General features: G+C 42.9%; 1 protein-coding gene across 2 annotated transcripts in view; it reads left to right on the forward strand.

Moving 5' to 3' along the window:
- Positions 1–5,093: 5,093 nt before the first annotated feature.
- Positions 5,094–17,524, forward strand: part of UNC13D (unc-13 homolog D) — a 44,801-nt gene continuing 32,370 nt past the window's right edge. The window contains exons 1-8 of one of the 2 annotated variants that reach the window (XM_072990522.2): positions 5,094–5,118; positions 10,732–10,764; positions 12,312–12,419; positions 13,923–13,982; positions 14,743–14,809; positions 15,385–15,577; positions 16,485–16,529; positions 17,311–17,379. In XM_072990522.2, coding sequence (XP_072846623.2) covers positions 10,732–10,764; positions 12,312–12,419; positions 13,923–13,982; positions 14,743–14,809; positions 15,385–15,577; positions 16,485–16,529; positions 17,311–17,379 — 575 coding nt within the window. In that variant the 5' untranslated portion in view covers positions 5,094–5,118. Of the gene's footprint in view, positions 5,119–8,367; positions 8,538–10,731; positions 10,765–12,311; positions 12,420–13,922; positions 13,983–14,742; positions 14,810–15,384; positions 15,578–16,484; positions 16,530–17,310; positions 17,380–17,524 lie in introns of those variants that run through there. The other variant, XM_072990520.2, reaches the window with a different exon arrangement.

A 17,524-nucleotide genomic window follows, 5' to 3' on the forward strand; every position in this document is an offset into this window, starting at 1 on the left:
TTCTGCTTCTTTCCTACTGGCCGCAGGCATAATTACCTCTGGCCTGAAGGTGGAGGGCACATGGGAGGAGTGGCAACAAGTGCAGCTGTAATGGGGGCCAGGGACTCTCTGATCAACTGGGGACCTTTGGCAAGCCCTAAGCTTGGGCAGTAGCTTAAAGATGTAGACTCCGGCTCTTGGCTGTGCATGAAGGAATAGCTCTCACAAAATTCCGGGTAGAGGAGGTGGGGTCTAAAATCAAGCGTGGGGAGTCGTTTACCACCTTGATGTTTTTAACTATACCTCCCACAATACCTAACCATTCACCATGCTGGCTAGGGCTTCTGGGAACTGAAGTCCAAAACATACAGACCGTCTTAGTCACCACCTCTGGTCTAAAAGGGCCTTTGTCATTTCCCTGTAATTGACTCATGCCACACTGTGGTACCAAGCTATAAATGCAATCAGATGTGCAGGGAACTAGAACAAAGAAGCCCAAAGAAGCTTGAAAGGTACCAGTTAACCTTCCAGTTTCAAAACTGAGGAGTCTTTTCATGAAGGGGACCATGTGACCCACTTCTGCTGGTCAAAATGAATAATGCTTAAGCATGTGTGTGAGAGAGACACAGCAGTTGGCAAATTATGTCTATTCAGAGAGACACAGCCAGACAGAGCAACATCTGTCAGCACTGGAAACAGCCTGAAGGGCTGAAGAAGCGGATGGCTTGCTGCCTGTTTTTGTATTTTTTTAAAAGCCTGCTCATTTTCCATAACTTTTGCTTCTACACTGGGAAATAAAATACAGAACCAGCATCCAGTACTTTCTCACCCAAAAGAGACAAAGGTCTTTAGTGTTTTCTCTTTATTTCTTAAGCCCCCGCCCCATGACTTTAAGAAGCGGAGGAAAAGGTTGAGAAGGGCCTAGTTGGGGGTGTTGCAGTGGAATATACGTTCACACAGCAGCAGTGACATTTGTGTATTCTAATAATTGTGTGTGTTTGTTTTTAAAAAAAATCCTGACACAGCACCTTGATTTCAAGTTGAATCTCTTGTACAGCTGTTAAACTGGTCCCGTTCTTACAACTTTAACGCAGGGACCATTTAGGCATTAAAATGAAGTTGACCTTCATTGAGAGCCTTTGTGGTATGATGATTCCTTACAAGAGGAAGGAGGAGTAGCCCCTTCCCAGATATGTACCCCAGGATATTTGATCCAGCATCGTGGCAGGTCAGAAAGGGTGTGTGTGTGGAGGAGTGTGGCTGTAGTCCACAGTAATCTCATCAATCTCAGCACATCATCTCTGTCCTGTCATGCTAAGGCTTGGAATGCCTTTACCCTGTACTAGTCCATTGGGAAAAGAACAGGAGTGGAGTTGGGGTACTGCTATCCCCGCGACCCAACACACTCCCTACCAGAACTCACAGAATACATTTCCGTTCCTCTGTTGGGGTCTCTCGGAATTCTGCTTCTGGGGGACTTCAGCATACATGTGGAAATGCTGTTGTCTGGAGCGGCTCTGGAGTTCATGGAGGCCATGTCTGCCATGTACCCAGGATTCCATGGGTTCTGCTCCTCTCAAAGCCTTCACCTGGTTCCATGGGTCAAGGAGAGGATTATCTGAAGGTCATGCCTTCGTATATGAATTTGGCAACTGGCCAGCCTGGGCTTTTTTTGTTTCTTGGTTACAAAACGGTCACAAGAGGTGACTCTTTCAACATCAGTACTTCCTAATATAGTTCCTCTAAACTTAAAGTGAACAGTGAAGCAATTTCTAACAAACTTCTGTGAGATGAGACTAAATTTGTGTAATGATGTAGTAGTGGATAGGCACCAAAGCGCAAGGCATGGAGTCTTGAAGAAAACGAGACAAAAATAATTATATTTTTTAAATCTTCAGCAGGGCTAGGGAATTTGTGGCTCTCCAGAAGATGCTAAACTACAACCCCACCACCTCTTACCATGCCTGTGGTGGATAGGACTCGCAAGAATTCACAGTCCAATGGGATCTGGAGGAATTCCCTTCCCTTCCCCTGTCCTACGGCTTAATATGCCTCCATAGCTGTAAGACAATGTCTGTTTACTTCTATAGCAGATGCCGGCTGCCCACAGGAGAAATAGTACACAAGGCTGTTCATTTAGTGGCCCTGTGTTATTTTTGTTGGCTCTTACATGTTGCCCAGATAGGTTTTCCTTGTAGTTTTTTTTCCTGTTGGAGAATGTATCTGCATCAGAACGATATTTCTGATTTTTAATTAAAGATCTCAGTAAAATTTACTACTGTTACACTAGGAGCATATAAAGGTGAATTGTTGTGATTTCTAAATGACTAATTTTCTCTTTGGGATTTGTGGTGAGATGACAGCAAGTTAACTTGAGCAAGAGCAGTGGAAAACATGGATCTCAGTCAGAGTTGCTAAAGCAAACCAAAGAAAATAGAAACTGCTGGGGAAACAAATGATTTAAAGCCACTTTTAAAGGGAAGAGACTTGAATTTTTCTGTTAATTAGAAATGAAGAACGGTGATGTTTGATTCTCAAAAGTATTTGGTCCTGAGAATGTCCTGAATATACGTACCATTTTTTCTATTTATAAGACTCCCCCCACTTTTCTAACCCCAAAATTAAGAAAACTTAGCTTTGAGTATTCAATCTCTGGGCACAGAATGCTCTGACATTAGGAATCCCTGTTGAATCTGAGCCTACAGGCTCCACCTCCACTGAGGTGTGTTCCAATTGGTTTGTTCAGCATCAGCTGACATCAGTTCCATAAGGCTCGTGACTGTAGGTAGCTAAGCCTCTTGATTGGAGGCAGCCTGTTTGCAGAGGCAAGGTATGGGTCATTTTGTTCTCAGTTTATTTCTGTGTATAAGACGCACCTCAATTTTTAGTGCTGTATAATGATTTTAGGAAAAATAATGTCTTATACATGGAAAATATGTTTAATATGGTTTTGCAGCTTTACTGCCTAGGGTGGTCACTTGACCGCTTTCGAAAACAATGACATACCTCATCCAAAAGAAGGATGTGGAGGACCAGGAACTCCAAAAAAGGAGCACATTCTTGTACAGTATTAAATTTGTGTATGCTAATTTAATTTAATATATGCAAATACAATCATAATTAGACATTATTACCATGGGTTAAGTGGAAATACACTATCGCTCACCATATTGCTTGAGACTATGACTAAGTAACTACATTGCAACACACCACTAGGACAAAGATACTCTCTAAATCCAATAAATAAATTCCATACTCCATCATAGCCTCACCTCAACTTTTGACCAGGATGACTTGGGGGAGTTTTTATTTTCTGCCCTCTGCAAACCCGTGCCCCCCCTTCTGCAAAGCCCAGCCTGATGAAGAGCTCTGCCCCACTCAAACGCTGCACGGTGCCTAGAGAGTCAGGCAGCTTGGGTTCAAAGCCCTGCCTAGCCAGAGAAACTAATGGTGGGGGGCAGGGGTGGGGGGCACTATTTGGATAAAGTTGCATATGTTTTTTTCAAACTCAAGTCCATGGTTTCCTTTATTCTTTCTTTGTGCTCTTTATAGATCTAAATACACTTTGTTACTTTGTAAACGTAATATGTATTATTTTACTTTGTTTGCTCATAAAAGGTGCTTCACTATGCAAAACATATGGCACTTGTATTTATGAAAAATGATATCATCTTATCTTTTCTGAGGATCCTCCTTGTTATTTCCACATTCTGTGTGTGTCCTTGCTTTTTTTACAATGGGAAATGTCTTGTCTCCAATATTTGCAAGAAAGGAAGAGCTCTTGAGTTACATACAGCACCCTTCTAAATCTTTGTCTCATTTTCCCCCCCTTGCTTCAGTCTCGGTGAATGATTGGTTAATTGTCTGAGCAGCAATCACTTCTCCCACCCATCCTTCCTTTTTTTCCTCCTGGTTAAAAGCGTCCTGCTTATATACTGCCCCATAGCGCTTCAAGCACTCTCTGGGCGGTTTACAAGTTAATTATGCAGGCTACACATTGCCCCCCCCCAAGCAAGCTGGGTACTCATTTTACCGACCTCGGAAGGTTAGAAGGCTGAGCCAACCTTGAGCCGACTACCTAGGATTGAAACCCAGGTCATAAGCACAGTTTTGGCTGTAGTACAGCAGTTTAACCACTGCGCCACGAGGCCTCTCCAATGGCATTTGCTCTGCTTAAAAATGGGTGAATTCAAAGTATTATTTAACTGATCACATGACTCAGAGGCTGATTCGAATGGGTCCAGCCAGCCCTTTTTGCTCCCAAAGCACCTTTTCCCCCCTGCTGCTGGGGGAAACTTCTAGTTTTTCAAGCTGGAAAGATCTGAATGTTTTTTTTCCCCCATGTGATTTGTTGTGGTACATTTTTATCAAGATAGGAGGTATGCCTGGAGGTGGTGTTTTGATTACTTAGGCTATTGAGGCATGATCAGGACTCATGGAAGAGCCCTCTGCATTCTTTCCTCTCCCATGATCATCCTCAGATTTTTAATTAAAATTTTTTTAACATATAGGACATTAGCCTATTGCCCTATCACCAGGTCATTGTTATTATTTCTCATATTTACACCCCAGAAAAGGATTGGCAGAGACAGGACCAGAGGGAAGAAGGAAAGAAGTAGGGGAAAGTGTGCAGGGATGTGAATTGCATTGCATCCAGTATGAATGGTGATCTCCCGAATCATTCTTCAGCCCCTGTATGAGCACTGACTGTGATTTTGAATGTAATACAGGTGGTGAATCAGATATGCTTTTCAGATGCCTGCGCATCAATCACTCTCCCTTTCTTTTGTGAATGGTAGTGTCCCCTGGAGGCCAAAACGTACCTTTCTCTTCTTGTACTGTATTATTCATCAGAAGTGTGCAAGAATAAAAGCCTTCCTATTACGAAATAATGTTGAGGTAGTAAGGGTACTGATATGTGAACACTTTGTCTTAAATATTGTAGCCATTGTCATTCTGAAATAAAATATTTTTATAATCCAAATGGACAAACTGTTCACACACATACACATGCATGCATGTGCAGAAACATAAGACTTTCATGTCTTTGAAAATATATATTCAAGAAAGGGCAAAATAAAACTAAGTTTTTTTTTTTAAAAATCCAGAATAAAGAACCTGGAGAAGAGCTGCGATGCGGTAAGGGCTGTCATGCATGTCTGTGCAGATGCCTATGTATTTGTGGGTGGTTCAGTTCAGTTAAAATGACCGATGTGTCCCTGTTCTGTCCAGTCCAATTCCTGATAGGGTAACACCCATCTTGTATCTATTCCAGCCCCTGTGTTAGAGCAGGTGATGTGGATCTGCAGTATATTGTAGGTGAAGTGACAGGCAAGTATTTATTTCCTCGGATGGAAAAGGGTCAGTGTGTGTAGACCACTGTTAAGAACTAAAGGGTGAGATTACACACCCTTTAAGTGGAAAAGCAACCAAAATTGGTACAGTTACACCACAAGAGGATTAAATATATTCCTTGTTCCACTTAGATATGCTATTTAGTAAAGCTTTATTCATTGCAAATTGTTACAGGTGATAAGGTGTTTGCAGTTAGTAACTGCCATGCTCTGGAAATCATTCGCTACATGAGCAAACCCCGAGGATGTAAGATTTTAAGGACCAAAAAGATCTACATGTAAACTGAAGGAAGAAGTGGGGAGTAAAACACAATAAATACTTTTATACCACAGGCCACTAGTTGGTAACATTTTGATGTTCTTTATTTAAAAAGGAATGGAAATGTAACTAATCTGCATCTTTAAGGACAAAAGTAACATCTCAAAATATAACTATAATTGCAGCCATGGCTGTAATAAATTACTTTTTAAAAATCAATGTTTAAAGCTTTAGTTTCCCAATGGCTTACTGCATCATGTAATTGAGCTAGGAAAAAATAATGATGTAATGTTTTTTTTCTACATTATGCTGCTTATTACATACTCATATTATTGCAGCCCCTATCCATAACTATAGAGACTTGGGATATATAATATCATCTCTTTAAAAAAAACACCAAGCGACCTCAAGGAGAGAGCAGACAAAACAAGAAGATGTAAGAAGCACGAAAGCGCTTTACAGTCCTCAGTGTAGTTTGAATCATCCTGTTAGAAGCAAGATGAAAATAATATTCAAAAAGAGTTGGAGGTGAAAGGTTTACACTATGGTACAATTTAGACAATGTTCAAGCAAAACAGAACAGAACAGGAGCATGTTGGTCTTGGTTCCCCTTGACATTTTAGTCCAGTCGTGTCTGACTCTAGGGGGTGGTGCTCATCTCCGTCTCCAAGCCGTAGGGCCAGCGTTTGTCCGAAGACAGTTTCCGTGGTCACGTGGCCAGTGCGACTTAGACACGGAACACTGTTACCCTCCCACCGAGGTGGTCCCTACTTATCTACTCACATTTTTACATGCTGTCGAACTGTTGGCAGGAATGTTGGTCTAGTGATATATAAAAGGCTTGGATTAAATCTCCAGATGTTTGCTTGAAAAGTTTTGAAGGATGGCTTTTATTTCTCAATGAGGGCATGGCATGTGCTTCTAGGTACAGTCTTAGTTTGTTTTATGCTTGAGAGAGTTTGTTGCTGAGACCAAAGGAGGCACTGCAAGCCTTCCAGAAAAGGCTGGGGACTCGGATGTCAGTGAGCCCGTGAATACACTGTGGGTTTTCGTTTGAACCCGCAGATGCTATCCATTGTGCTGAACCCTCTCCCCTCAAATAGGTTCAGCCACTTGGATAGGTTGTGCAATATTCGGACTAAAACCAGGATTCATTGACATATCAGTCGGTCAGTGAGATCTTATCTTCCTCTAGGTTTCTTTCATGCCACAAACAAGTTGCATCATGACGGAGATGCTTGGAAAGTAACAAGCAGGTTTTGCAATTTCCAACCTATTCATTGTAAGAAAGAACTCTGAAGCATACTTGTTTCTGAAGAAAGAGGAAAGAAGCACAAGGGTCACCAGTCACTTCATGTAGCTGACAGAAAACTCCCCCTAAGAAAGGGCCATCAGACAAACTTGAACAGGAAAGCAGGCGCCAGGGGCTGTACCTACTCATGGGGAAATATTGTAAAACTCGTAGGAAAACTGAAACATCACAAAGCTCCGGCACAAGTTTAGGAGAAAGGAGGACCCGTCATCTGCAGTAGCACAAAGGCAAGTGGAAAGAAGAGACTTGCTGATGAACATTTCAGCCTGGCTTTGCCGCCAGGACTTTACTTCGCCATGTGCGTGCCATGGTTTGGGGTTTGGCCGTGCTCTCGTAGAAGTCCACATCTCTCCTTAGCTTGCTGCACACTGCTAAGGTTGCTCATGTGGTCCCTACCTTGAGGAGGCATTCCAACTGGAACATGAACTTATTTTATTTGTTCAGATAATTTGTTACTCTACCATGTCAGGTTAGGGACTTGATCACATGGGTGTTTGTCCTGCTATTTTTATCCTGTGCTGCAGGTATGGGTTGGTTCACTCTCTCCCCCCCCCCCCCCGGTGATCAGATTATGTAACCGCTAGAGTGAACTAATCCATCCCCAGAATTTGGCCCTACCCACACCTTTCTGAGACCTTGTCAGGTTGTTCTGTTTTTGGGGTGTGGGTTGGTTCATTCCACTTTGGTCTGTTTGTCGATGGAGCAGCCGCCCCCTCTAGGCATTGTTTGTGTCTTAAAACTCTCTTTAGGCTGCAGGGACATGACTTGTATACTTTTGATAACTGGAGTGATTTTAGGTGCTGTGTAGTTTCTCACCCCAAAAATACCTTTGAAAAGTACATGTTGGTGTCTGAAAGAAGGGATTGATCTAAATACCATGGCATACTTCCAGTGACCCTTTGGGGGGGACTTATTTAGTATGATCCAAGGGGCAAAGGGTGCTCTGTGGAGACACACCCTTACTTTATCAGGTGGTTGTTTGTGACCATAGGGAAGCCAGTTGAAGAAAATTTGATCAGAGTCAGACCGTGGTCTTTTGCTTATGGAAGTGGAGCAGCAAATGATTGCACCTCTCCCCATCAGGTCAAGTCAAGACAGGCAATACCAAAAGCCAGCCAAGGCACTTGGGTACATCAAGCAGAAAATCCCATAGCACCTGCAAGGGAAACACATTTAATAGCTAAGAGTTTGTTGCCTCTTCCGGACACCCAACATTGGCAGGTTAAGGTAAGCTGCCTCATTCTGCCTCATAGTCAGGTCCAGCCTGAAAGGAGTCATTCCTTTGGAATGAGCCATATGACTCTAAGGGACTCCACATGGCCACATGCTCTAGATAATCGACATCTCTTTCAACTGTGTGAGAGAGTGCTGCATGTTTCCGTTTGCTGTTACATTGGTCAGAGTATGATAAAAGAATGTGGTTTCCTCTTAAGCATGTGAGAGCTGATGGGAACAGTAAGCCAGCTGGGACAGGTTTCTGACTTCAGGGTCGAGCGCCTTCCTGAACTGAATAGACGTTTTGCCGGTGACACCGTCCTCCACTCGGGTCAGGCTTTCTTTAATCCTCCCCAGCATGGACCCTGCTGATGGTGAGACCCCAGGGTCTGAAATCCTGGAAAAGGACAGCAGAAAAGTATGTTGTCTTTCTACTATTTGTATCATTTAGGTAACAACTTCCCTGTTTTTCTTTCTTTTTCATGTTCTGCTTCAGCCTACTAAGATACTGAAGCTGTCTGATAAGTAGCTGTCTGATAAGCAGACCTGTCCTCTAAGAATCAGATTGCTCTATCCCACTGCTCTCATCCGCTATGGTATGGGATGATGATGCCTTTTGCAAATGGGCAAATCCCAAGCAGTACTTCAAGATCCTTGTTGTGGTACTGTTTGTTATGAAAATATGGAAAATGCTGTTTGAATAACCTTTTTTTAAAAAGCAATCTTGTACTCGACAGACATGGAAGGGACAAAAAAAACACAACCCCACACTGCTAGATCCACCCCTATGAATGGAAGCGGATCTTAAGCCTTCCTTATCCTTGTAGAAGGATTAATCTAATTATCTTGTGTTAGTAATTATTAGCAAATGGAAAATCTTGATCATTCACCATTGGTGGAGTGAGCAGGGCAGAATTGGATTGAAAGCCACTACAAAGTATTAAGGGGTTGGGGAAAGAGGTGTGACAAGATAATCATCATCTCCCACACATACGCAAATTGGCCCAGATTTCTCCCAGTCCTTAGTTTTTTCCTACAAACCATTTCACAGTACAGTAGGCATACTGTATGCCCTTGTGGCAGATAACCAGGACAAGCCTACCAACCGAAAAGGCGAGTTTGCCTATTTCTACTCTAGACTGTTGTAAGAGCAACAGGCACATTGGTTACCTTCTCCTTGGCTTGGTTGTTGCTTTTCTGCAGGCTTTTTCAAGAGTGGTCTCAGCTAGACTTTCACACATAAACACAGCATGTTATCCGCATGCTGAGAAGAGTGTGTTAACTGTGAAGACTTGTCAAGGCAACCACAGTGTTCACTTCCTGGAACATTTTTTTCCAGAGTATATTTTGTAACTTTCAAAACCAGATCCACAGACTCAGTGCATCTGTTTATTAGTCACTTGGCACGTTATACACCCCATGTGCACACTAACATTTAATATTGGTTTTGTGTAGCTGGCAATTCCTCACGCTAAGTTCAGCCGTCTGAGTCTGATTTTCCAGCAGGCCTCCCCTCAGCAAGTTTCCTCTGAAAACAGTGAGAGAACCTTCGCCTAAACTGAAATGTTGTGTTCTTAAACATTCCATCTCTTGTGCAATGTATAGCACAGCTATTGTACCGAAGGGAACCTTTCCTTTCTTCAACCTGCTATTCTCTGTCTCTAGATATCACACTCCTAATAGTTGCCCTAAATGTCCTTGCGGTGTGCTTGAAGCCATACAATTGCCTTCAGTAAATGTTGATACCAACAACCCATTGTGTTTTGCTAGTGGATCAGAAACAGTGACTGCAGGGGCCAGTTATGTAGTAATTACAAGTGCCACCTTCTTCTTCCCCTCTCTGCCTTTTGGGGGAGAAGAAGGTGGCACTTGTAATTACTCTGGACTCCTGTGGTACCTTGGACATGAAATGCCCGAGACCTCCCCACAAAGCCTGACATTTACTGGGTGACCTTTCACTGGTCACTTTCACTGAACCCCTCAGAGGCTGTTGCGATGACAAAGTAGGGCACGTGTATCTCCTTAAGCCTTTTAGAGGAAAGTCAAGATGTAAGTGAAATAAACAAGCTAGCTAACAAGCTCAAGGCCAGGCAACCAGCTGTAGCAGTTACTTAAGGTTAGTTAATGTCTTTCTTAAAAGCTAGTTCCAGTCTTGAAACTAAGGGCCCATCAAATGGTCTTTAACTGCACATTTTACTCTGCAAGTTTCTAGAGGTCTTATTTGCCATTTTTTAAACTGGCATTTTTTCTAGGGAGGGACCGGAACAGCTATGGGGAATCTGCAATCATCTGTTGCCTGTCCCTGCTCATTGAAAGGAACATCATGCACATTCTTTGTGTTGTGATGACTTTTGTTGCTGTTGGTAGTTCTGTTTGTCATTTATCCCTGACATGGACAAAATGGGATTTGCTCATCTTTGTCTGTCATAAATGTTTATTCTCAAACCTAATGATTACGGAACTGGGAAATTATCGAAGGAGCAGAAGATCTTAAAGGGCAAACAAGATAGCACCGGAAAAAACTTGAGTTTACACTAAAGATCTCTTATGGAAATGGTATCAAGTGGATCACAGCAGCCGAGTTAAAATACATTTTTCTTCTCTCTTTGTAGATGGACCTGTCCCATAAATTCTCCAGGAAAGAGGTAAGACTCTAACTTCTATCACTGAAGAATGCAAGAGCTGTTCTGGACCAGGCAAAAAGTCCATCCAGTTTAACATCCTGTTTTCCATATTAATTAGTTATCACATTTAGGAAACCTACAAATGAGAGCAGGAACGTAACTTTGCACCTGAACAAGGGATTTAATTAAAAACTTTTAGCTTGTAGCATTTCCTCCATGGATTTCTTTAATCCTGAATTAAAGACCCCTGAATCTGAGGCCATTGTGGCCACCATCTTTATGGTAACAAATTCAATAAGATAACCGTGTGTTGTATGAAATTGTGTTTTGATTCTTATGTCTGGAGTACACTCTGCCAGCCAGTTTTACGAGATGAGCTCGAGTATTAAGAGCTGATTTACAAAACTGATCTGATTGATTTTTGGACATTCTGTACAAAATTCTTACCGCTATAGAATAACGCATCAAACAGATGCAGCAGTGGCTGCTGCTCCCCAGCACCTTGACATAATGGAGGCAATTGTCTCATTTGATTGCAAGCCCAACTGATGGTCCAGGAACAAATGAAAAACCAGGTGTACCTCATCTGGCTCATACCGCACCCTGCAGAAGTGACCCAGACAGTCACCTAGCCATAGTCTGTACTCTCCCAACTGCATTTGTTCTGGGCAGTGTTCATCATAACAGTGTGTGTACACTGCCTCCCCACCACCACAAGAAGAGTCCCCAATTCTAGGCAACTAGATGGATTCATTTCAGTAAATAAGGAATAGTTATTTTATAAAGTTAATGACTCTTAAGTGCCCTCTGAAGACAAAACTAACAGCAGGTACTGTATATTAAAATAAGGATAGCTTGCAACAATAGGCTGTTCCTCAGAAAATCGATTTCTTCAACAGCAAGTTTTCCCAAACAGCAAGGGAGCTGTGCAGTGATAGAGTCCCATGGAGCTAGAGCAGGGGTCTCTCTCTACCCATTCCTGGACCATCAGTTGGGCCCTGATTCAGGATCATGTTAGTTCCGACCTCTACCTTCTTCATGAGGAAGAGAGAGTTTGTTTCACCCAATGATCTGGATCTCTGCCCTGACTATCTCCTATTTTTTTCTCCTTGTGTCTTGGGAGTGATTTTGGAAGTCTACAGTGAGGAGGCAGGACCGGTCAGGGTGCATCAGAGTCTTCCACAGGTCGGGTCCTTTCCTGAGTGGTGATCTTGGGAGGTTTGCTAATTTTCTCCCACTTGATTCCTGTAGATCCTAGAACTGGCAATGGAGTCGTCCTTTAGGGTGTGAATGAAAGGCACAAAGTGGAACATGATCTGTTAGAGGGAGTTCTCCTGTGAGGTGTTGATTCATAGCAATTGGGCTTTGGGTTGTTTTAGCTTCCTGGTTCTAAATCATGAAATCCAGCCCAGCAAGCTTTTGGAAACGGCTGCATGTTAGTGACTGAATACGAATATACAGCACACAGATATATCCCCTTTGATTAACAGATGCATAGCATACTATGAAAGGCCATGAGTTCCCCAGATTTGGTTTGTTTCTGACCTGCTCCTAATGCATTGTTGCAGCTCACTCTGCTGTACGAAGAAGTCCTGTATACCATTCTCCATCGCTTGGGCAAACCAGAACCTCACCATGTGGCTGACCCGGATGAGTTGTATGCCTACGTGCAAAAGGTCAGATTAAAGGGCTAAATCCATCTGTCTCATTATCTAGCCCAGAGCCTGCCTTCTTTCTTCGTTACACAATTTACATTCTTTTCTTGAACAATGTCTCCCACTGCTTCTGGGTGAAATGATGGTTTCCGTTTCCCTGTTCTCTTGTAAGGGGCTTGTAAGTACAAGTGTGGTTGTTCTCCACAAGTTATGGAGATAGTGCTGATATTCTGAGCTTCCTTCTCTCTCCATGTTCCCTGGAGAAGAAGCGTCAGTGAGCAGTGACAGAGGTAGGAGCCCACTATACACGCGGCAAAGCTTTAGTTATTGTATAGTTTCATTCTCTAAGAATATCTGCAGTTTCAGAAGAGCACTTACAGAAGGGCCCTCCAAAGGGCTGAAACTGGGAGCCCTCTGGGAAGCTATGGGTAGGATCCAGATACTCTGCCGTTAATTTCTGAACAATGTGCCTCAGAAAATAACTTAAGAGTAACATAATTCCATTTCTTTTCTATTCTGTGATGGATCCAGTTCCAGTGACTATTTGGGGGGGGGGGGCGAACCACACACAGTGTCATGTAAAAAGGTGATATGCTTTCTCTGCCATTCATTTTGTTTTTATGATTGCTTCTGCTCATCCATTCTTCCCTGCTGTATGTTATTTGATATGCAAATCCACTCATTTTCTAAATCCACATCTCTGTAACATCACTCTGTTTTGCAGTCTCACAGATATGTTTTAGATTTCAGCCTACTTTATAGTAAATGACACCCCAGCAAGGTTAATCACATCAGTGGGAATAATTCGGATAGTTGTCTGGGCACAGAATTAATGCTACTTCCCTAAATTTGATTGAAATGTCCTTTAATTGAAAGAACAGGTAATAATATATACAGGGGATGTGAAAGCAGCTATGATGAAACATTAGGAGGTAAATGTAAGTACTGTAACTGAGACATATTTCTGTAGACTTCTCCATTTGTCTGCAGACACCCAAACTATCAAGGAGTTTATAGAGTGGAGGATGAGGAATCTCCTCCCCTCACATTTTTTCCTGCTTGTATTCGTGGGACAATCTGTTTGACAGCTGTGCATGCCAGTGGCGTGAAGGGCCAGGGCCTTCCTCTTTCCTGTTATCACCTCATAACCATCAAACTGCCAGTTGTTTTGCCCCAGGCTGGAACAGACGACATGATGAGGGCTTTCAAAAGTATGCCAATGATGTGGCTCTAGGTTATCCACCTTTTTTATTTGGAAAAAACACTTTTGAGTGATCAGGTTAAGCTCCTTTTAAACCCTTAAGGGAGGATTTGTGAGCATTCCTTTTTTTTTACTACGGTTCCCAGAACCCCCTATTCAGTACTAAAAAAATAGCCTTCCCAAGCTCTGATAAAGGGTTAGTCTTAAAAAGTGCATTTATCTCTCTCGCTGCCCACTTTTCACCAAGCTTTACCCGTCCTGCCAGGAGGATGTGGCATGTTACAATCAAGTTCTGTCCTAATGATTTCTCTTCTTCATACCAGGCCTTCAATATGGACCCAGAAGAGCATCGTATCATACTACAGAGGGTCAAAGAGCTGATGGTAAAGTATAAGGCAGAGAAGCTTGATTTAGTTCTTATTTTATTTTAAAGACTGAAGCTCTCTCTTTTGATCCAATGACCTCTCAAGTGGTTTAGGAGACATTATAGTAGCACAAAAGATATCCAGAATCCCTGTTCTTCTGCCTACTAGAGGAGGGCCGTGTTTTCTTCCCTTCACTTATGCACTCCACCTATAGTGGCTGCAGGTTAGGTCACAAACTAAGGCAAACACCATTTGTTTGTTTGTTTTATCCTCTTACAATATTATTCCTAAGGGCATGCAAATCTTTCAGTGTTAGATGGCTGAAATCAGACATACAAAAGAAGCCTGCTCTCTCCCAGCTGACCATGTCCCCTGGAGAAGAAAAGAAGGCTACTTTGCCAAATCTGAACTGATGCAAACTCATGTTAGAATAAGCAATCTTTTCATTTTAAACGTGAACTGCTTTTAGATACGGAATCATTGTTCCATCTATTGAGGGAAGATGGCGGGAAGGGAGAAGCTAGTTCTCAAAAGCTACAACTCACAGAATCCCTCAGCCACCAGTGCTGACAGCTAGGAAATTCTGGGAGTCCTTCTGCATGAAAGCAAAATGTTCAAGTTGACATGTGTGGGAGATCCGCTGCAGCCACACTGAGGGAGTGAGTGAGTTGGGTCTAGGCATTCGTTCTGTTTCTTCAGGGAACTCTTGTCATTCCTGGTGACCCATTCTGTCCACACTGGCGTGCTGCTAGCTTAAACTCTTTTTTTCCCCTTCCAGAAACCCATTTTTTGTCTGAAAGCAACTGTGAAACAAGCGAGAGGGATTCTGGGTAAAGATGTCAGCGGTGAGTTGAAAGGCGTTTGCGGTTCGAATAAAGAAACTTTGGAATTTAAGGATAGAAGTCTAATTGCATGAGTTGGTCACTCTACCTGAGACTGCACTCAGATTTTTGCTGATCAGATCATGTAATCTGTTGCTGTTAAAGACTTAATGCGCCGTCCTCCAGACTTTTGCTCTCCAAATGTGTTTAAAATATTATCAACCCCATCTTTAATGCGAGGGAACAGGAAAAGAGAGAGGTTGAAGGCTGGCCTTGTTTGGGTACCTGGGAGAAGGGCCCTTTTTTTCTCACGCAGCACATATGTCCTGTTCTGGGACAAGGGAGGCTGGAACGGAAGGCTGTGGTCCCTTTTGCATCTAGCATCTGACATAAACTCTAGTCCTGTAATGGAACCTTAATGTATGAGGTCCGTCAGAGTTTAGAAAGCTCTCTCTCTCTCTCTCTCTCTCTTTGTACTGTAACACCCAGAATCCTTCTACCAGCTGCGAGATTCTGGGAGTTGTGACCCAAAAAGAGGAACTGTTTGAAAAAAAAGCATGCTGCACATTTCCACACTAAGAATGCTTCTGTGCTTTCAGGATTCAGTGACCCCTACTGCCTGCTAGGGATAGAAGCAAAAAGTCAGGGGTCTTCTTCCAATGACAGTGCTCTTCAAGAGAACAAGAAACGGCCAAAGGCTGTGGTGAGGAAATTGATCCCTGAAGACCAGACCCATCGCACCCAAATCATCAGTCAGACGCTGAATCCTGTGTGGGATGAGACTTTTATCCTGTATGCCTTTGTCTCTTTAGTGCATTTATTTTGCTTCTTCCTTGCCAGGTTGTGACTTCTTGAAGAAACAGCTTCTTCTGTATTATTTTGCCATGTGGTTTTGAGCAAGTGATGTGCGTGGGCTGGATCAGTGGGCAGGAAGATGGCAGATGGTGGGGAGAGGGCTGGGCTGCCTTTGTTGGGAGGGCCTTATGTTTTTCGGATTGACAAACCTATTGTGGTCTGCAACGCCAGGGCAAGCCCAAAAGAGAAGTCTAAATAAAACTAGATGGCTCTCCTTAATAACGAGGAAAGCTTGAAAGTTGTGTTGTTTGGGTTGTGGAGTGGATGTCAGGAAAGCTACGACTTACAAGCGCTAGTTATCCCAGTTCATCTGCAGCATTCACTTCTCAGAGAACCAGTAAGGAACACCAAAAAGCCACTCAAATCTCTCGTAAAGAGGCAAAAGGGGAACCAGAATTTACCTTTTCTAGTTCTATTTAAAATCATTTCCCAGATGTATGTGTATGTGGGAGGACTTCTCTTTTTTCATGTGCTCTCTCCTTCTATGCAAAACATTTGGAAGATGTTACTCCTTTCATGTGTTATCTGTGTACATATGGAGGAGGAGCAGGATCACGCACACTAGCTTTGCCCCCTCATAACAATGGGCACACAAATCTCCATCCTTGGGCGGCACATTTGGTATTGACCAACGTGAATTATTCTGCCTGGCATGTTTCTACGGAGGTCTTTCAAATTTGCTCAGGGAACAGGGCTGAATGTTAGGGTGCCAGTAAATGTGGTCCTGCTCTCTTCCTTGAATTCTTGAGTGTGCAAGGGTGAGCGTGTCTCGTCTACTGCTTTCTCACCGTTATCATTGCAGATAAGTTGTAATAATCATATTTTCTCAAATGGTGTTTTCCAGGGAATTTGAAGATATAGAGAATGCCAGATTCCATCTGGAGATGTGGTGAGTAGATTTAGGGTGATTTCCCCTGTACAAATTGCAACCTGTGAAAATTTGGGACGATCCATTCAAGTTCAAATAAAGGCTAATTCCAAATGCCAGCACAGAATAAGTCAGGGCTGAGGGATGGGCAGCCAGTGATCCAGATGCAGCCAATGTGAAATCTCTAAGACAGTCTCTCTCCTCCTCAGCTTAGAACTGCCCTATCCTACACATCCTGCTAAGTTTGGTGTTTTAAAAAAGTCTTTTAAAGTTGATAGTGTTTGAGTTTTTTAAAAAAAACCTAAATAATGCGGCTTGAATAAAAGGGAAGTTCTCATTTCCCAAATCCCAGTTAGGGTTGGAAAAAGACTCCTGTGGGTTGGAATGAGAGGCCTTTTAAAGAGAGAGTGTGTATTTGCCCATGTTTGTGTGTGTACACACACACACACACACACACACACACACACACACACACACACACACACACACACACACACACACACACACACACACACACACACACACACACACACACACACACACACACACACACACACACACACACACAAAATATCACAGGAAAACCTCTATTCACAGTCTCTTCAGAGACCTCTGAACCCCTGGGCAAGGCTTAGGGTTATATCCTTCCACAGCAAACTTTATCTATGAATATTCTTCTGACAGACTGGCAAATTTTGATTTGGGTGCAGGTACTACTCTTCTAGCTTTGGTTCCTTGTTTTGTTTCATTGGACAACTTGAAAAGAGACATATACGTACATTTTAATACCCCTTTCTTGCAGGGACTCTGATGATGTTGAAACTGTGACCCACAAACTGGGAGAACTCACAGACCTTCATGGCCTAAAAAGGTTTGTCGTAAGAAACGGGAGTCCAGACTCACCTGGGGATCCCTTGTTATTACTGTACTAAGGTGGGCTCTGAGGGGCCCAGTGAACCTGTCTGGCAGTGACCCAGTGAAGCAAAAGGAGGGCAACTGTTGGGGATTTCCATGCA

Source organism: Pogona vitticeps, chromosome 2 (assembly GCF_051106095.1).
Source record: "Pogona vitticeps strain Pit_001003342236 chromosome 2, PviZW2.1, whole genome shotgun sequence".
Taxonomy (NCBI): Eukaryota; Metazoa; Chordata; class Lepidosauria; order Squamata; family Agamidae; genus Pogona; species Pogona vitticeps.